The sequence below is a fragment of the Arvicanthis niloticus genome, chromosome 5 (genome assembly GCF_011762505.2).
Source record: "Arvicanthis niloticus isolate mArvNil1 chromosome 5, mArvNil1.pat.X, whole genome shotgun sequence".
NCBI classification, from domain to species: domain Eukaryota; kingdom Metazoa; phylum Chordata; class Mammalia; order Rodentia; family Muridae; genus Arvicanthis; species Arvicanthis niloticus.
Genome location: NC_047662.1, coordinates 36,041,705 through 36,061,103, shown reverse-complemented (window position 1 = coordinate 36,061,103; position 19,399 = coordinate 36,041,705). Strand labels below are relative to the sequence as shown.

At 51.4% G+C, this 19,399-nt stretch overlaps 3 protein-coding genes across 9 annotated transcripts; 1 reads left to right on the top strand and 2 right to left on the bottom strand.

The window, feature by feature from the left end:
• Positions 1-1,821: 1,821 nt before the first annotated feature.
• Btbd19 (BTB domain containing 19) lies at positions 1,822-11,954 on the bottom strand. 5 transcript variants are annotated; one of them, XR_013110494.1, is made up of 8 exons: positions 11,066-11,948; positions 9,633-9,834; positions 9,436-9,489; positions 8,020-8,079; positions 7,139-7,207; positions 6,925-7,056; positions 6,391-6,824; positions 1,822-3,194 (listed from the first exon to the last, which is right to left on the bottom strand). XR_013110494.1 is itself a non-coding variant. In XM_076934374.1 (8 exons), the coding sequence occupies exons 1-8, from the start codon at positions 11,149-11,151 to the stop codon at positions 6,462-6,464; spliced, it is 876 nt and encodes a 291-aa protein (XP_076790489.1). In that variant the 5' UTR covers positions 11,152-11,951; the 3' UTR covers positions 1,822-6,461. The 5 variants fall into 5 exon arrangements, 4 of the variants coding, with proteins under 4 accessions (XP_076790489.1, XP_034357515.1, XP_076790488.1 ...); XM_076934374.1 differs by having other exon boundaries at positions 1,822-6,596; positions 6,687-6,824; positions 11,066-11,951; XM_034501624.2 differs by having other exon boundaries at positions 1,822-6,596; positions 6,699-6,824.
• On the top strand, positions 9,728-14,356 carry Dynlt4 (dynein light chain Tctex-type 4). 3 transcript variants are annotated; one of them, XM_076934378.1, is made up of 4 exons: positions 9,728-9,785; positions 10,207-10,272; positions 13,012-13,081; positions 13,589-14,356. In XM_076934378.1, the coding sequence occupies exon 4, from the start codon at positions 13,600-13,602 to the stop codon at positions 14,257-14,259; it is 660 nt and encodes a 219-aa protein (XP_076790493.1). In that variant the 5' UTR covers positions 9,728-9,785; positions 10,207-10,272; positions 13,012-13,081; positions 13,589-13,599; the 3' UTR covers positions 14,260-14,356. The 3 variants fall into 3 exon arrangements, with proteins under 3 accessions (XP_076790493.1, XP_076790494.1, XP_076790491.1); XM_076934379.1 differs by lacking the exons at positions 9,728-9,785; positions 10,207-10,272 and adding an exon at positions 12,451-12,595 and having other exon boundaries at positions 13,592-14,356; XM_076934376.1 differs by lacking the exons at positions 9,728-9,785; positions 10,207-10,272 and adding an exon at positions 12,452-12,595.
• Positions 14,273-19,390, bottom strand: Plk3 (polo like kinase 3). Its single transcript, XM_034503871.2, has 15 exons — positions 19,066-19,390; positions 18,850-18,957; positions 18,644-18,760; positions 18,358-18,487; positions 18,180-18,267; positions 17,333-17,428; positions 17,042-17,240; positions 16,806-16,932; positions 16,488-16,579; positions 16,151-16,244; positions 15,931-16,014; positions 15,673-15,835; positions 15,403-15,532; positions 14,910-15,023; positions 14,273-14,803 (listed from the first exon to the last, which is right to left on the bottom strand). The coding sequence occupies exons 1-15, from the start codon at positions 19,273-19,275 to the stop codon at positions 14,612-14,614; spliced, it is 1,944 nt and encodes a 647-aa protein (XP_034359762.1). The 5' UTR covers positions 19,276-19,390; the 3' UTR covers positions 14,273-14,611.
• Positions 19,391-19,399: the final 9 nt, after the last annotated feature.

The window sequence follows — 19,399 nt, the reverse complement described above, 5'->3', positions numbered from 1 at the left end:
TTAGATGACAGGAGAGTTAGCATTACAGGTGGTTTGTGGAGTGTCAGGGCCTGAAATCCTGGGCTTGTCTAGTCCTGGGTACGAATGATCTCAGATGCTTAAGTTTTATCAAAATACTTGGTAATTGGGTCAGCATAAATGCTTGGTATAAGGTGCTTTGGGAGCCTCAGGTGACCATGCAGACATGGCCAAGTCCAAGAAACACCACACACAACCAATCCTGAAAATGGCACAGAAATGCATTAAGAAACCCCTGTCACTAAGACAAAAATCTCTTAAGGAGGTCTAACCCAAGTTCCAAGGGAGCATGCGCTTTGCCACGGAGCACAAGAATTCTAGACCTGGAGAAGACGCAGGCAAAGGAAATGTGTATGCACCCATCAAGGCCCTGGTGAAGCCCAAGATGTCAAAGGGCCCCAGCTGCAAACTCAGCCATGTGGTTTTCATCATTCCCATCTTGGGAAGCACACTCTAAGCTACAAGGCTAAGCGTCGTAGTCTCTGCCAACCAAAGCCCAAGCTTCAAACCAAACCAGAGGCCACAGCTCCAGCTCAGACTCCCAGAGGTGCCCAGGCCCCTGTGAAGGCCCCATAGAAAAGGCTTCTATCTGCCAATGTGAGACAGGTAGACTGGTATGGCACACCTACACAGTATTTGCAGATGACCAGTGCCCTGTGCAGTTTTACAAATAAACTTGGAACCACAGTCTGTTTAAAAAAAAAAAAAAAAAAAAAAGCCAGCACTTGGGAGGCAGAGGCAGGCAGATTTCTGAGTTCGAGGCCAGCCTGGTCTACAGAGTGAGCTCCAGGACAGCCAGAGCTACACAGAGAAACCCTGTCTCGAAAAACCAAAAAAAAAAAAAAAAAAAAAAAAAAAGCAAATGAAGCCCTTTCTTGAAAAAAAGACAAAGCAAACGAAAAATGATACAAACATTAGCATCCATGTGGTATTCCAGTCCTGCCTGCCTCTCCACCTTCCAGTTCCGAAACAGGTAGGCATGGTGAAATACGGGGTCAGGAAAATGGCCGGCTGAAGAAGAGATGGGGAAGGCAGAGGCTAAGGAGCTATTTTAGGAAGTTTGTGGAGTGAGGGGAAAGAGCTGAGAATAACCTCCAGGACAGAACCAACATCAGTGTCTGGGAGGCAGAAAGTTGTCGCTGGCCAACCAACCATGTAGCATGTCAGTGTGCAAACCAGTGACAGCATTGTTAAGCTGCCGGTGGAGGAGACTTGGCCAGCCCCGTTGCACAGAGCCATGGAAGAAGCTGGACACGCCCCTGGGCTACAGTCAGAGCATCCCTAATGAACATAGACACCCTGGATTCCGACCACCGCTTACCAGGAATGATCCCACCCAGCCGCACCGCCGATTGTCTCACACCCATACAGAGGTTGGAAAACCACAATCCAATCAAACATCACACACACAAAGCACATTGCAGCTAAATCAATACTAAAATGCCTTAAAAATAGTTAAGATTAGCTGCCATGGCGAGGAAGACCTGTAACATCAGCATTTACATGGTAGGATTAGAGGCTATCCTCTACTGCTTGGGTTTAGGGTTAGCCTCAGCTACATGATATGCTTTATTTTTTTTTTTTAAATTACATTTTGTTTGGTGTTTGGGACGGGCAGATGGTATACTGGCCTGTGTTGCTGGGTGTGTGTGTGCTGTTTCTAGTGTGAAGGTCAGAGTCAGCTCTCCTACCTTGTGGGGCCTATGGATTGAATTCAGGTTATCAGGCTTGGTGGTAGACACTTTGATCTACTGAGCCATCTCACCAACACAAATATTGTCTTCTAAAAAATGAAAAGCCAGGTACGGTGGCACACGCCTTTAATCCCAGCACTCCAGAGGCAGAGACAGGCAGATTTCTGAGTTCCAGGCTTTCATGATCTACAGAGTTTCAGGATATCCAGAGCTACACAGAGAAACCAGTCTTGAAAAACAAAACAAAAAATAAATCTTTATGACACATCGATGGAAACTTTAGGTGGCCAGAGAACCACTTCAGGCCTCAGATGCTGGCAGCGTTCTTGGCCCTTTAGTTGGTTGGAAACTGGGAATTTCTACATTTCAAAAGATACCTAATGGCCACAAAGATGTGATGTCATGTAGAGAGGACAATAAATGGCTCTTGTGGAGGCCAAAGATGTCCCAAAATAAAATGGCTGTAGACTTAGAGCATTCCAGCTTCACCACATCATGAGGTTCTGATCGCTTAGTCAGCCTTGCAGAAGGCGAGGCTCCTTTCAGGACATTGTTCACAGCTGTGCTGAAAGTTTTTACCCTGATTGGGCGATCAGTGCGGTCCTGAAGAATGAGGGTGTCATTGGTGTCACTGAACAGGTCCAGTCAGAGGTGAGCCCCTCCCCGCCCCCAGGCACAGTCAGTCTTAGCCACTGACCTCATGTAGCCTGGGGTGAGAAGTCCCATACTTGTAAAGTCAGCTCAGCCTGTGTAGTACCCACCCTCCTCTACCCTCTGGCCTATCCTTTCATGGCTGCCTACTCCTTACATTAAACTCAGTCCAGACTCCACCAGGGCTAGCTTTCACTGCCAAACACAGCCACACACTACACTAAAAACACAACACACCTTCTAGACAAGAATAATTCACTAATATTTGTGTCACCATAACTTTGAGCTTGTCATTCCCTCTGCCTAGGTTCTTGTTTGTTTGTTTGTTTTGGAAACAGGGTTTCTCTGGGTAGCTTTGGGTGTCCTGGAAGTCTATACACAAGGCTGGTCTGGAACTCAGAGATCTGCCTGCCTTTACCTCCTGTGTGCTCCGATTAAAGGCATGCACCACCACCATGGCCTGGCTCTACATAGATTCTTCCTCACCTTCCTTTGTCCTAACCCCAAGCCATCCTTCAAAAGGAACTGGATGCTACTGAGTGTAGCAGCTCACACTGGTGTAACTGGTATCCTTGGGAGGCTGAAGCCAAAGAATCGCTGAGTTTGAGACCAGCCTGTGTTCAAGGCCAGCCTGGTCTATGTAGTGAATTCAACAGCCAGGGCTAAACAGAGAGACCCTGTCTCAAAAGCCAAAAACATAAAAAGAAGCAGGGATGAGAACTGCCCGAGCGGTAGTGCTAAGGGGTAGAAATACGGTTCCTGAGCGGTCCTGCTGCCAAGTGCTGTGCTGTGCCGTGCTGCTCAGTCTAAAACTGGGTGTGCTGCCCGACTCTGAAAACAAAACCGTAACCCTAGCATTAGAAACAACAATTTACCAAACCCAGACCATAGGAGGGAAGGAAGATAGAGAGAGGTCCCAGTCAAGCAATTGGCAGAGAAACAGGAAGAACAGCAGCCTGGAGTCCAGGCTTCCGATTAGTCGGTTCTGTTTACCGACATTCCCAAAGCTGATTTACCAAACCAGTCCAAGCCCTTTTAAGTTGCATGCCCATGGCACATCAAGAGAAGACATTTATGCCGGGCAGTGGTGGCGCACACCTTTAATCCCAGCACTTGAGAGGCAGAGGCAGGTGGATTTCTGAGTTCAAGGCCAGTCTGGTCTACAGAGTCAGTTCCAAAACAGCCAGGGCTACACAGAGAAACCCTGTCTCGAAAAACCAGAGAGAGAGAGAGAGAGAGAGGACATTTACACTGTGCTTGAGTTCCAGCCCTGAGGATGTTTTTCCAGGATTGTAGGATGCAACTTACTTGCTGGAAATACACAATGCACACACAATACACACACACACACACACACACACACACACACACACACACACACACGCAGCTATCTGACCTACATTGCCTAGCTGAGGCACTGAAACTCTTGGAAGACTGGAGTAAGAGGACACACCTATACTCAGGTTCTTCTTATCTTTCACCTTTTTTTAAAATTTTTTAAATTTTATATATGCACCATTGCTCTCTTCAGACACACCAGAAGAGGGCATCAGACCCATTGCAGATGGTTGTGAGGCACCATGTGGTTGCTGGGAATTGAACTCAGGACAATCAATGCTCTTAACCACTGAGCCATCTCTCCAGCCCTCTATCAGCCACTTTTATCGAGGTGTAAGTAGTAGAGTCTGGGGTGTATTCCATACCCGTATCTATAATTCTATCACTTGGGAAACTGAAGCAGGGAAGTCATTCTGGATTTCTTCATTTTGTTTTTTGGGACTAGATCTTGCTGTAGCATCTATGCAGGCTAGCCTCAAACTCCTGGTGAGCCTTCTGCTTCAGTCTTCTCAGTGCTTAATCACAGGTCACAGTTAGTTTGTTTGTTTTTTTATTTATTCATAACTCTGAGTGGCCTGGAATCCATGATATAGATCAGGCTGGCCTTGAACTCACAGAAATTTGCTTGCCTCTGCACTCCTGAATGCTGACATAAAGGTGTGTAACACCATGCCCAGTTTATTTGCTGAAATAGGTTTCACCATGTAACTAACCTAGGCTGGCCTCAAACTGCTGATCCTCCTATGTCCACTTCCTGAGTGCTTATATTTACAGACCTATGCCACCACGCTATGCTAGCTCACAGAACACATGTTCAGAAGACAGTCTACCTGAAAAAAAGCTTTCTATCCTCAAGTAAACGATGGGTGCTTTCAAGCCATCTGAAGGATCTCCAAACTCCTGAAACAACTTAGCAAGCCATTTTATCACAGTGCCGTAGCAAAGCTAACGGAAGCCCAGGATTAGTGCAGATCACTGCATGACTGCTAACGTTGGTATAAAGTAACCAAAAGCAGAAGAATTACAGGCAAGCAGCAGATTGCTTTCAGTGTTCACTAGCCAAAGAAAGGTTCCAGGAGTGGTCCCACTGGGTAACTGGGTAGCCACCTTTTCCAACTTGAGAGAGAATACAAATAATCATCTTTAACTCATAAGCAATGTACTTTTACATGAAGCCAGAATTATAATTTTATTTCCTTTTAAATTGTCCACTACTCTTCTTTTTTTTTTTTTTTTTTTTTTTTTTTTGGTTTTTCGAGACAGGGTTTCTCTGTGTAGCTGTCTGTCTCTGGCTGTCCTGGAACTGACTCTGTAGACCAGGCTGGCCTCGAACTCAGAAATCTGCCTGCCTCTGCCTCCCAAGTGCTGGGATTAAAGGCGTGCGCCACCACCACCTGGCTACTCTTCATTTCTAAATCTTTGCTTTACAACTCCTTTAAAATTATTTACTGGAAGCTGAGGGCGGGAAGAGGGAGGGACAAAACCAAAAAATGTGCTGGGTAAGGTAGCAAAAGCCTATTCCATAGAATGGATGGAGATAATACATATATATATGTATATATATATATGCATATATATACATATATGTGTGTGTGTACAATATATATATATTATGTATTATATATGGAATATATATATATATTCCATATATACACACACACATACATACATGTTCTAGCCACTGAAGGTAGGGGCGCTGAAGCAGAACTGTTTTATTCCAGTAAGTCTAGAGAACTTGTAGGCCTGGATTTCCTGGAACTCACTCTGTAGTAGAACAGGGTGGCCTCAAATTTAGAGATCACCTTTCTCTGCCTCCCAAGTGCTGGGATTAAAGGCATACACCATCTTTCCCACCCTTCTTTTTTGTTGTTATCAAGGATCGATAGCACATGCCTTTGATCTCTGTACCAGGGAGGCAGGGGCAGTCAGAGCACTGTGAACTCAAAGCTGGCCTGTCCTAAATAGCTCTAGGCCAGCTGGGGTTACAGTGAGAGATTGTCCACAACTTATCCCACCCCACCCCCAAGTAAACTCCCAAACTCAGAATTTAGGACTGCTAAATCTCAAGGAAACTTTGTAGCTTGTCCTGGAAAGCAGTATGGACGTTAAAGGGTTCAAGGAGGAAAAGCTTGCCAATCATAGCGATGGGACCATCATAGAGATGGATATTGTCCCCTGAGGGGGAAAGGAGTGAGGGGCACTGGCTATGGTGGTGGCAGAAAAGACCCCCAAATGTGACGAATGATAGGCTTCAGACTAAACCAACTAGAAAGAAGTATTAGAAGGGAGAAAAGGCATGAGGTAGGCAAGAATGAGGTCCGGGTTCCAGACCCGCAGAAAAGAGAAACACTATTTCCATGGCTGGGAAAGGTGAGAAGCTCGAATCTGCGCTCAGCCTGAAGCCAGGAAGCTGATTTGTTAAGAGGACGAGCTAAATGGATATAGCGTCATCAGAGTAGAGGGGCGCAAAGGAATGACCAACTTAAGTTGCAGGATGCCGCCTGAGCTCACGCAACAAAGGCCACCCTCGTTTCCGGTCTCAGAAAAATCACCCAAGCCTAAAATCTAGCCCCAACCTTGGGGCCATTGTGCAACACCTACTCCTCCACGGAGGCTTCATGTATTACGCTAGACAGAGACCAGTCCTTCCCATATCCGGCTGCTGAGCTTGCTGGGAGCGGAAACCCACCTCCAGCGCAGAGCACCTCGGGAGCTGTAGTTTGGGATGTGATCAACTTCCTCAAAAGGTCCGGAAGTGGATCATTTGAAACGAAAGTCCAGAAAGCGATGATGATCCCGGGGCAGGGTGCCCCTTCGTCTGCGGCATGGTGCGCTCCGGGCTGCATCTCCTCTCTGTAGGGCGTGGCACTTCCATGCCTCCACAATTTGTTCAACCTGTAGGGGAAAGCGGGTCACCACGGAGACCGAAGTCCCTGGCCCTTGCTCCTCGTCCCCACGTGGCAGAATGGATCTGAGTTCCGTTACTGGCGTCCACACCGGGATGAACGGCTCCCGTCGGTTCTGCTCTTCCAGGGCGCTTAGCTCCGCCGGGGCGAGCAAAGCCAGTCTCAGCTCTCGAACCACTGGAGCTGCCACCTCGGCCACGGGTTGGTCCAACACCGCCTGTGGAAACGAGCCTTGAGCACGTGCCCCGCCGCCCGCTTGCGAGCTCCTGCGGCCCGCGCCACTTCGGTGTCCTCGCCCTCTTCCAGATCCTACTCACAGCCCCCACGCGTGCCCAGCTTCGGGCTGCCTGGATCAGCTCAGTCTCGTCCACACAGAGCTTGTCACTGCGTAGCACTGGCAGCAGCGCAGTGGCGGACAGCTCCAGGAAGCCACGGGTGCGGAGTACCTCCTATGGGCCGGTGTATCAGTTAGGGCAGAGAAAAATGGCACGGGAGCCACCCAACTTTTAAGTATAAGGATAGGGGGTGTACCTGGCTGTGAGCTTCTATGAAGGTTATGCACCGCTCCTGCAGTGCCCCCAGGCCAAAGCTTACAGCAACCTGAGAGCAGAGTATAGTTAGGCTAGTGACTGAAGAGGCTGGATAGCCCAGATCTGCACACAAGGTACTGCCACAAGCTTGAGCACAATCTAAACAGATTAACAGCACCTGCCCTGTCCATGAAATTAGACCTGGGCAAAGTGCAGTCCCCCATGCAAAACACACAGCTGTGTGGTAAAGGAGAGACCATGTTCAGGCCTTTCAGACTCCATCTTTGAGCCCAAGCTTGGCCTTCCAAACTCCACATCCCACCTTTATTCTATCCCTGTTTTGAATTGTTTCCCACTCTTTTTGTGGCTTTTGTTGTTTGTTTGTTTGTCAAGACAGGGTTTCTCTGTGCAGCCCTGGTTGTCCTGGAACTCAACTCTGTAAGTCCAAGCTGGCCTCAAACTCAGAAATCCACCTGCCCCTGCCTCCAGAGTGCTGGGACTAAAGGCGTGCGCCACCATTTTCCAGCGTCGTTTCCCACTCTTAACAGATCACTATATAGCCCTGGCTGGTCTTGAACTCTGGTCCAGCTGCTTCTGCTTTCCAAGTACTGGAATTAAAGGTGTGTGTCACCATGCCTACCCTTCCCAGCCCTTTGAGTATTTCTCCTACCTATGACCTTATTGATATACTGTATACCCTACAGATCTGGCCACAGAGTTTCTCTCATAAGCATCCTTGAGCACACATGCTCTCATGTTTTTCCTTAACAGGTGTAGCCGGTCCAGGCTTCTGATGGTGGAGGCCATTCATTCTATAGGCCATTAGAGGATCCCATTCTAAATAGCAGATTCATCGCCAGGGCTGCTCAACAAAATACTCACCTGCAGAGCCTCACAAACCAGCTCCACATCCAACACCTTCACCACAAACTCCAGGCATAGCTGGGGACAGAAATGAAAGTGAACTGTGTGGCGGTGTCCCTGTTTCAAGACTCCAAGTCCTAGCCAGAAGCAGTGACACTTGGAGCAATGACTCATTCAGACTCCCAGAAACCCCAGCGCCATCTTGAGCTCCCAGATTTGGGAAAAGATGGAATTGTTCAGACCTGCAATATAGCAAGCCAAGAGGGCCTGGAGGACAGCAAAGCACCTTCTAGTACACTTGTCTCTGGTAAAACTCATCCAGAAACTCCAGTCTCTTCCCTCATCTTCTTCTCCTTGTCCCCTTCCTTAACCCAGTGACACTTCTATTTTTAACAGAAACTTAAATTCTCCCTCTCTTCCAAAAAAGCACTGGGCAGTGCCAACTGTCCCTTCTCAAGGCCACCCACCTCTTGTGGACTGCCATTTCCTTCTTGGCCACACCCTCTTGACTTCTGCACCGATCTGACTGGCCCTGCCTTTTCCTCTTCTCTCAGTCTCTTTCCCTTGCTGAAAAATTTTCAATAAATCTCCACTAGCCTTGCATCAAAAAAGTCCAGGGAGGAACAGTTGAGACGGAGTCGTCTTGCTGTGTAGCCCTGGCTGGACTAGAACTCACTCTGTAGACAAGGTTGGCCATGACCTTGGAATCCTCCTCCTCTCTATTCTGCCTAGTAGGCACTGGAAATACAGGTACATACCACCACCACACCTGGCTAGTGCTGGGAATTAAAACCCAGAGCCTATGCTAGGCAAGTGCTTTACCGATGACCGACACTCCCAGCCTAAAGCCCTAATTCTTGAAGCACTTGTTTGAACCAGCTTCCTGGTACCCTTTCCAGCTCACCCCACACCCATGTTCCTGTCCACCACAAAGCTAAGAAGTTCCTTGAGTGTCCTGTGACTCTAACGCCATCTTCCCACCCCTGAACAAAACCCTATTTGTTCTCCCAGCTCTGACACAAAAGTTTCCTTCTCCAAGAATCTCTCTCCACACATCAGCTTTATCACAGTTAGACCCCTACTTTAAGTCTAGGGTTTTGAGACTAAGTCTCACTCTATATCTATAGCTCAGGCTAGCCTGAAACTCCTTAGAGGTAGTTAAATCTGCCATCCTCCTCTAGCCAGAAGCACAAAGCCTTCATACATGTTAAACATTTTCATGTCTCCTTTCATTCAATCACGGGCCAAAGCTAATTTACCTTTGTACTGAAGAACCAGCCATAAATACTTCCTGTGCTCACTCAGCACACACTGAGCATGTACAGATCCTGTGTACACAGAGAGCCATCATACTCTGTGTGACAAGGTCAGACTGTGAAGGAGACTAGGAACTGAAAGGCAAGGGAGACAAGATGGCTTGCCTGAGATACCCACCTCTCCAAGTTCCTCCAGCCCATATTCCACAGCTGCTGTCAGCACCTCCAGCACCTGCATAGGGTGGGGGTGGGGGGAGTGGTTGAGGGAACAGAAGGGAGTTTCCCCCGCCCCTCAACCCCCAGCATAATGGGCAGACTCCTGCCTCTGGCATCCCCAGCTTCTCTCCCTCCCAGACCTCTGCTTGGTAGGCTCACAGAGTGTCGGTGCAGCTTGACACTGTTTGTATACAGGAACTCCAGAACAGCTAAGAAGGCTTCGGCTGGCACAGTGCTTAGCACCACAGGACTAGGTACCCCAGGGCCCAAAAGTCTCTGGAAGAAGTTACATCTACAGGCCAATAAGCACCGGTGGGCAAATACCTCTTGCCGTTCTTGACCAACCACAAAGCAAATATCACTGTGGAAGAGAGGGAGGGCCAAGAGCCAGGGGAGGGGATCTCAGATCTAGATCATACTGTTGGCTTTACCTCTGTCACACTGGGACTTTGTATGTGAGGTCTGTGTGTCTGGAAGACACAAGCCTGAGCTCTAGTCTCAGTTCCACTCTGTGACTTTATATGTCTGTGACTCTCAGACTTCTCAGCCATGATGACAGATCTCTGGGGAGTTCACTATGCTTGGTCAAACGGGGGTGGGGGGTGGGGGGGATACCAGAGTTCATGAAAGCAAGATTGATGTCTCCCCAGCCTGAGAGTTGGGGGAAAAGGACACTCCTCTTGGGACTCCTCCACCAGATGCCAACTCAGCATTTTAACCCTTCTTCCTGTAGGAGGATGTGAGGATGTGGGGACAGAGCACACTGGCTGCAGACATGGTGGTGATGTACCATCATGAGGTGAGACCACATTTTCCATCTTCACAATCACTTCCGGCCCCAGCCTCTGGGCCTCTACATAAAGTAGAGGGTAGGAGGCAACAGAGAAAGCTTCAGCTTCCAAAGCCTCCTGACTAAGGTTCCACCCTTCAGCCCAGATTGTGGCACCCTGCCCTCAAAAAAAAAAAAAAAAAAAAAAAAAAAAAAGAGAGAGAGAGAGAGAGAATTATGGCAGTCCTAACCCTGGGGAGCAGTGCAGCCTCTGAGTGTGGGGATGGGAAACAGTGTTCTTGTCTCCCATGACCAACCCTGCCCCCAGTGAACTCTATTCCTGGTTTCAGACAGCACTAGCCTCTTGGGCAAACAGTGGGCGGTCAGAAACTTTGAACTACTTCCTGTCTGGGTCTCCGGCTTGCTGCTTTAGGCTTTGTTCCTCTTATGAGTCCCTAGAGCCATCTGTACCTCTGTCTCTTCAAGGAAAGAAGTCCCAGCACTCAGTTGAATGCCCAGTGGGAGTGAATCAAGTCATAACTCATCTCTCAGGGCTGAGGGGTGGAGGATCCCTTTCTCAAGCCAGAGAACTCAGGCATTACTTCCCTTCTATCTGCCACTGCCCTCCCCCCCCCCGCCCCCCCACTCTCAGGGTAGTGTAGACACAGACTAGTATATTTCTTCTATAGCTGACTTCCTCACAGACTGAGTTCACCAGGGAGGCCAAGTGTTCTTTCCCTGGCCTTTTCACCCTTAGCCTTCTCAAATTCACAGGCCCAAGAGAGCCAGCTAGGGAAAACCCACCAGGGAGCCACTGCCTCACCTGTGCCAGGGGTTGTTGACAAGGCTTCGAAGTGCTGTGGAAAAGGGTGCAGACTGCCCATGCACCACCAGTCCTGAGTTCTCCATATGTGGAGTGGGCCGCAGGTCAAAGGGTGGAACAGCCTAGAAGGCCCAGCCAGGCCAAGAAAGATCTGAGAGATCTGAGAGAGAGGCAGGAGCTGCAGGCCTGTTTGCTGGGGAACTAAAATGTAGGAGAAAAGAGGCCCAGGTCCCTAAAGAAGGCCTGAGATTCAGGAAAAGGATATAGATGCAGACAGGACCCAGAGAAGAAACCCATAGGCTGGAAAGGCCTATGATCCCTGGAGAAGCTGGTGGTGAATGAGGCCCAGGTTGGGAGTCTGCCCAGGCAGCGCTGGGTGGGAAGCCTGTGGGTTTCCATAGAAACTGGAGCCGAGCCTGAGGAGGCCCCGCCCATCTCCCTATACGCCCAGGGGAAAAAAAATCAGCAGTAGAATGGCCCTAAGATGAGTCGGAGGGTCCTAGTGCTGGCTGGCTCTTTGCCTACACTGAGCTCAGAATCCAAGGCCTCTGCTTTTCTAATCCCTTCCCTCCCACGGCTGCAGTTTAGAAAGACCTGAGACATAACCTCAGCAGGGAAAATTCACCCCTACGTGTGGTTTTCAAGACTCAGACTTAGCTTGCCTGGGAGTGGGCAGCCCCATGCCTCCCAGAGTACGGGAGGTAAGGTGTCAGTTCTAACAGGAGCAGCACAACCTCTGGCATCCCTGAAAAACCATCACCCTAAGGAAAGAGGTGCTACCTACAGGTCCCAGGACACATGAGTAGGTCAGCAAAGGCCAAGAAACCGGAATCACTGAGTCAAGGCCATGCCAGGCCTAGGTCTTTCCCGTTGAGCCAATAGGCCTCCCCTCAGCACATAGTTCTGAACTAAGGAAGTTATCCAAGCCCCACCCCAGCTCTGCCCTGAAGCGGAAATGTTTGTCCTTGTTGAGGCTGATGGGGAGAATGTTGAACCATGACGTATTCTTTCCTGTGAGCCCAGATACTGGATTCCTAAGAAGCCTCCCCCACAGTCTGGAGGTTTTAGCATATCCCAGGCCCCTGTGACTAGTTCACAGATGGCCAGGCCAGATCCAGTGGCCCCCCCTGGTGGGTTTTCCCCCTCACGGACCTGTGAATTTGAGGAGGCTAAGGGTGAAGAGGCAGGGAAAGATTCATATGAAACAGTGGCTCAGAAACAAGGACCTTTCTGAGCAGTGCACCTCTCCACACCGACCCCCCTTAGTCTGTGATGCCCTAGAACCCCAAGCCCCTTTGAATCCTCTCTCCCTGGTAACTCAGGGCACCCTCCCCTCTGCAGGTGCCCATGGCAGTAACATTTAGGTTATTCCAGAGTTTGGCCAGAGGAAGGAGTTCTGGGAGGGAGAGGGTGCTTGCCACAGCAGCCCCATGGTAACTGCACAACACAGGCCTTCCCTGCCCACAGGCCTGTCAGGCCAGCTCAGTGAGGATTGCCGGGCCAGCAGAGCTAGGAGGCCAAAGGCTGCAGGTGAGTCAGATGCCCAAGGGAGTTTCAGGAGAAGAGGGCATCCGTCCCACAGGTGATTCTGGTGGGGTTAGAGATCTAAGCAAGAGGGTGGAAGCTGCTTCACATGTCACCTGCCTCCAGATACAGCCAGTCGAGGGGGAAAAAAGCCCCACCATACTTAGAGCAGGAAGATGATTAAGTTCTATACTTCTGAAACTACAGAGATCTGTGGGAGTGATGGAGTTGGGTCTGTCCCTTCTGGCTATTGAAGAAACCCAGAAACCAACTTTATGTCCCCAGTCTGCTGATGAAGTCAAGTGGGAGGGGAAGGGGAAGTGGATTTAGTGCTCACCCAGTCAGCCTCCTGTGACCGAGGGAAAGGAAGGTTCCGTGACCATAGACTAAGCAGCCCCTTCCCTTGCTTGTATCTCCTACAGCTCTTAACCAGCTCCAAGTACCTAGTAGCCCACACAGCCCCAATCTGACCTACTTGTTCCAAACATACAGGTAAGAAAGGGCTTTGGAGCAGCTAGACATGGTAGCTATGCCTATAGTCTACTAGGGAGGCACTGAATGCAGTAATGCATGCCTATAATCTGATCACTCAGGAGTTAGAGGCAGGGGGATGCAGTTTAAGGCCAGCCTTGGCTACATAAGAGTTGACCAGGTGGTGCCAGCCTTTGATCCTAGCACAGAAAACTAGGTGATCTTGATGAATTTGAGGCTAGCCTGGTCTACAAAGCCAGTTCCAGGACAGCCAAGACTACAAAAGAAAACCTTGTTTTGAGGAGAGAGAAAAAAAAAAAAAAAAAAAAAAAGGAAGGAAGAAAGGGAGAGAGAAAGAGAGAAAAGAAGAGAGAAAGAGAGTTGGAGGCCATATTCGACCTTGTCTCAAACTCACAGAAGGATATGTGAGCACACACTCAAAAAGAGAAATCTCTACTTCACTGAGCAAGAGGCTGGATATAGGGCGATCTCAACCAGTGAGGGTCACTTTTAAGTATGATCTTCCAGCAGGCAGGTCCATGGCTTGCAGGACCCTGCCATCCAGACGCCAGGAAGAGGAGACTACCAAAGATCTGGCTTTGAAATTACCACCAGGGAAACCTGGAGGTCACCTGCCCAGCATTGACGAGACCCGACCTATAGGCCCAGGCCCAGCCTCCCGTCGTGGCTCCCTGCCAGGCCTACACCCATCCTTTTCACGACAAAACTCATTGGCGGGACCCTTAGTGGGTCTTGGAGGTCGACGACCATCCCTGGGCCTAATGCCCCCTCTAGGTTCACGAGTTAGTTTTTCTGGGCTGCCCCTGATGCCTCCCCGTAGGATGGCACCCTCGTACCGCTTAGAACCGGCGCCGGGAGAACACTGGGAAGCTTCAAGTGCCCAGAGCATCCTGGAGGCAGCACTGACAGCACAGCTGAGCAATGCATGCTACTCGGGTACCGAAGCAGGGAAACTGGTGCAGGCGCTGTGTGAGCAGATACACAGCTGCGTGAGGGAGCTCAATCTACCCCGCTACAAACTGGTGTGCAATGTTGTGCTGGGGCCACGCGAGGGTCAGGGTGTGCACGTGGTCAGCCGAGCACTCTGGGATGCGGCGCATGATGGACTGGCCTCTGCCACCTTCACCAACACTTCTCTGTTTGCCGTGGCTACCATCCACGCGGTCTACTGGGAATGATAAGGCCTTCATATTCTGAAAAACGGTTTATTATCCCAGGAGGAGGCCCCCCCTGGGGCTCACATCCCAATAAATAAATGTCTGTTAATAAATAAAAGTGGTCCATAAATAATGCCCCCTAGCTGGGAGCTAAGGCTCAGGCTTATCTCAGAGAGAAGGGTAAGATTCAGGGAGGGCAAGCCATCCCCAACTGTAGTAAAGCTGGTCCCTGATTCCCTGAGGGGATTCAGCCAGGAGCCCCCAGTGAGGCACCAAAGGGACAAGAAGGGCCACAAAGGCGAGGCCCAGAGCCTTTTAGGCCCAGGCCCAGGCCCAGGGTCTGGATCACAGCCTGCTCTCTGCAAGTTGGAACCTAAGCCGGGCTCCGGTCCCTGAGCAGGCGCAGAGCGTAGCGCAGTCGCTGCCGCAAGTCTGGGGAGCAGCCCAGCTGCCGGAGGTGGGAAGCGAGGTAAGTACAAGCACTGCGGTTTCGGGCCACAAAGGTCACAAGGAGTGGCTCCCAGCCGCTCAGGATCAGCTTCGTGTGGTCCCCGTAGAAGTTCACCTGTACACAGAAGACGACATTATTAGGACTTGGACACTAGATCCACATTCCTTCCCAGAACCCTGGGGTACCAGACCTTCCCCCCAAACCCAGGGTGGGCTCTTACCTGGACAGTGCCATCACTAAACAGCATGAGGAGGGCCTGATCAGTCTTGACCCACTGCAGCAGCAAGGGTGGGGCAGGCACCTCTACCTCTTCCACACTGGGTAGATCGCCACCCTGGGAGAACAGGCAGGTCAGGTCACTGGACTGTCCTGAGCTGGGTCTTTCCCTATGGATGTCTCCTTCCCTTACAGGTTCAGCCACTATCTTTTTTTATTTTTTAGGATTTATTTATTTTATGTATAGGAGTACACTGTTGCTGTCTTCAGACACATCAAAAGAGGGCATTGGATCCCATTACAGATGGTTGTGAGCCACCATGTGGTCTCTGGGAATTGAACTCGGGACCTCTGGAAGTGAAGTCAGTGCTCTTGGCTGCTGAGCCATCTCTCTAGCCCTCAGCCACCATCTTTGAGCCACCCTTCTCCGATCACCGCCCATGGAGAATCAGACGAGATCATGGGTCCCTAAAGTGCCCCCACCGCAGCCCACACACCTTCATGAGGTGCTGTTCCATGTAGGAGGCGAAATACCGCAGGATGCCCAGCTGAGGCTGCAGAGCACGGGGCACAGAACCCACAGAGAAGGAGAAGTGCTTCGTGCTCGTGGGGTTGTAGTGCACAGTCCTGAAAGTGGGAATGTAGAGGGGAGGAGCCTGGCACCACCGTCCTTCCCCAGACCCCTGAGCACAGAAACACACACACACAAGGTGCAACTCTGCTGGGTACAACAGCCTAAATACAGAGCATGCCAAAACAGCACTTACTTCCTATTGGCTGACAGGGCCATGTGTGTGCCATCATTGAAGAGAACGGCTACACGGCGGCTGGACAGCTGATAGCCAAAGCCAAACTTGTTGGAGTAATCAACCCACTTGCTGACCCACACCAGAGGCTCTGGCTGTGCCAATGGGGCTGGGTTCTGTTCAGCTGTTACGGGAGAGGAGGGAATGAAGGCTTTTCCCAGGCCTCTGGGTCAAAAAGAACTTGCCAAACTATTCCTATGCACCAGAGCCCAGCCTTACCTGGGGGCATGAAGGCCACACAGTTTCTCAGTGCACAGAGGGCAGACTCCACCACTGTGGCCACAGTCAAACCTTCTTCAAATCCTGAAGGGAACAGGGCACTGACATTTCAGCAAGAGCCATCCTGGGCCCAGGTCATGTCCCTCAGCCAACTACTTCCTTCCGGCCCCTGGTCTCCACCCCAGCAACCCCTAGCACCTCTCATCTTCTGGCTCCTCACCATCTCCACTGCTTGCCAGTGTCCCACGGGGTGAACTGTCCTCAGCAGCTGTCTCTACCAAGCTGACAGGGGCCACACCTGAAGCTACTGGAACCTGGACAGTTAGGTGGAGAAGGAGTGAAATAAAGCCCCAAAACCCAAATCCCTGAAAGCCCAGTGGCCCAGCCCTGTTCCTGGCGGCTCTCAGGGCACCCTAGGTCAGCCTCAGCTGGCTAATGAGACACAGCCAATTAGGCCACCACGAGGTTAGATGCTTCATCAGCCTTTTATGCTGGGCTTCCCTCAGCTGCTAGGGTCAGGGTGAGTCAGGGGAATAAAGCTCACGTGAGCACCTCACCTCTGGCCGGACATCTGGATGACAGATGGATGTGCGCATGAGGCCGCTCACCAAGCAGGAGACATTGTCCTGTTCCTCAGAATGGTTCTTATCTGGGGGGGTGGGGGGGGGGGAGAATATAGCCCTCAGTGTCCTGCCTGATCACATTTTTAAAATAGTTCACACACAGGCAGATCTTCCCAAGTGTCTAGACAGCACATGCTCTCCCTTGAGTCTGTAGACACCCACATCCTTGAAGCACACCCCCCCACTTGAATGTAACAAGCCACTAAGCCACTCTACTGCTCTATAGCCTCAACCCACTGGCACCTGACTCACTCTTGTTCTTTTTCCTGCCAAACAGGCTCTTGGTAACTTTGGCAAACAGACTCCTCGCAGGGTTGGGAGATGTCAGATCTGGGACTGTCACACAGCTGCTGACAGGGAGCCGGTCAGGGGTGTAGCCCTGAGGAAGAGAGTCACAAAAACAGTGGCAGTGAGACCCCAAGGGTTCTGCTTCTGTGTGTCCTCTAGGAACATGAACACTGAACTCCAGTGTCTGGAGAACCACAGACCTTTGTAAAGAAGTCATGACGCAGGATCTGTTCAATGGAAGGGCGGTCTCGGGGTGAAGCTCGAAGGATGGCAGCCAGGAGCTGACGAGCAGGCAGTGAGAGGCTGGCAGGCAGCGTGTAGTGAACCTGCTTGATGCAGCGGTATGTCTCCTTCAGGTCAGCTGTCTCAAATGGAGGGCTCCCACACAGGAGCGTGTACCTATACCCATGAATGGGAGATCAGAAGTAAAGTAGTGGGGACACCCCCATCCACACACCTACCACCTGTCCGCCAATAACTCTGACACTCACATGACACAACCAAGTGACCACACATCTGCCTCAGGGCCATGGCCCTGTCTCAGTAGTACTTCTGGAGCTACATAGTTGGGGGTGCCACAGATGGTCCTGAAAAAGGGCAGGGCAGAGAGAGGAAGGCTCAGACACAGCCCCGGCTCCTTACCCGCCCCCATTCCTGCCCCTGCTGTGAGTTCAGACAAAGCAGCTGCCTGTCACCAAAGGCCAGAGAGCTCCTGCTTGTCTTGGGACAATGGATGCTGAGAATGGCAGCTGAGCCCTCACTCACCCCTCTAGCCCAGCTGCTCAGCTGCTCTGCAGGACAGGAGGCCCTGACCCATCAGAGCCCCCTCTCCCAAGGTCAATACAGAGGGTCCATGACTGATCCCTTCCCCCACTCCAGTCTGTCAAACACTCACTAAGCTGTCACCTCCCACTGTGCCAACACCAGCTGTCATACCCTTCATAAAGACTCACCTGCCACACATGCTATGTTGCATACGGCCTGTCCCAATGACCACACCAGGGTCACTTACACAGGGTATCATGGTATCATCATGATCTGTCATTCCCATCCGGTTATCTCACACATACATGCTCACTGCTGGCCTGTTTTCCCCATACATTTCCAAAGATCCTAGACACCCATCTGTGCCACACATTCATAAGATTGCTGTCCTTCTCCACCTAACCCAGTGACCTAGGTTGCCACCTGTACTGTCACACATACAGACAACCCATCATCACCTCTTCCCTGGTTATCCCAAGTATACATCTGGTCCCCTTGCTTCCCACATACACCCCGTCACCTTGTATGTCATCTGTGTCACATACAGACTATGGCCACCATCCCCTCACTCACTTTTTCCTCTGCTCTGGGGGCTCTAATCGAGCTGCCAGCCCAAAATCCCCAACCTTCAGTTCCATGTTATCGGTGATGAAAAAATTTCCTAGACAGTAGCAGAGAGACTGTCAGATTCTTAACTCCTTCTCCTCTCTCCCCATGTCTCCACCCTTCCGACCTGACCCAGGAATCTCACCCAGCTTGAGATCTCTGTGCAAGATACCCCTCTGGTGCAAGTACTTGAGGCCAGAAAGGATCTGGCGCAGGTAGTATCGAACCTCTGGTTCCAACAGGGTGTGTCGAGCCTTCCAGATGTGAGCCAGGGACTGCAGAAAGCCACTGTTTCAGTCCCCACTTGCCTTCCTAGACCCACCCTCCATCTGTGTTTGCTAAAGATGACAAGAACCCAGCTTTGGATCTTAAGAGCCCGCTTCCTCCCTCACCCCTGTTCCCAATGAACCCACCCCGCCCCCATTCCGGACCTTTCGGCTACAGAGCTCCAGGAAAATGTATATGTTGTCAGCATCCTCGAAATGATGCGAAAAGCGAACGATATGGCGGTGCTGTAGGTCTCGGTGCAACTCTATCTCGTTTAGGATCTGCGATGGGAGAGCGAAATCCTCATCTTTCCAGGGTTCCCACGCCACCATCCCCTCCCTATCCCTTGGACCGCAGAGCCTGGACCCACCTTCTCGCGCTGATGCGGCTTGGCGACGCGACTCTGCGGGATGACTTTGACGGCGTAGGCTATACCGGACTCCGTGTCAGTGGCTTCATAGCACCGAGCGAAGCCCCCCTAGAAAGAAGAGGCTGCATCATCGGTCCAAGCGCTCCGGAGTGGCCGGGTCGGGCCCGCAGAGCTCCCCTCCTCCTCCGTCAACGACACCCCAGAGCCCCGACCCACCTTGCCCAACAAGCGGCCCTTGGTGTAGGTACGACCGCTGCGAGGGTCGGTGATGAGGCGACCGGGATCCGGCGCCGGTGGCCCGGCCAGCACCTCAGGTTCCGACTGCGGGGAGGCACTGGCAGGCGGTCCCGGGCCGGCGGGGGGCGCGGACGCGGCGGACGCGCGCGGGAAGGGGCGCGGGGACAAGAAGCCGGCGGCGGGCTCCATGCGGACGCCGCGGCGCAGCGCCTGCCGAGCTGGTTCTGGGTTCCGCCCGGCCCCGGCCGCGCGTGGCGCTGCCTGGTTTCTCCACGCTGCGATCGCGCCCGGGATTGGGGGGAGCCCGGCGTTT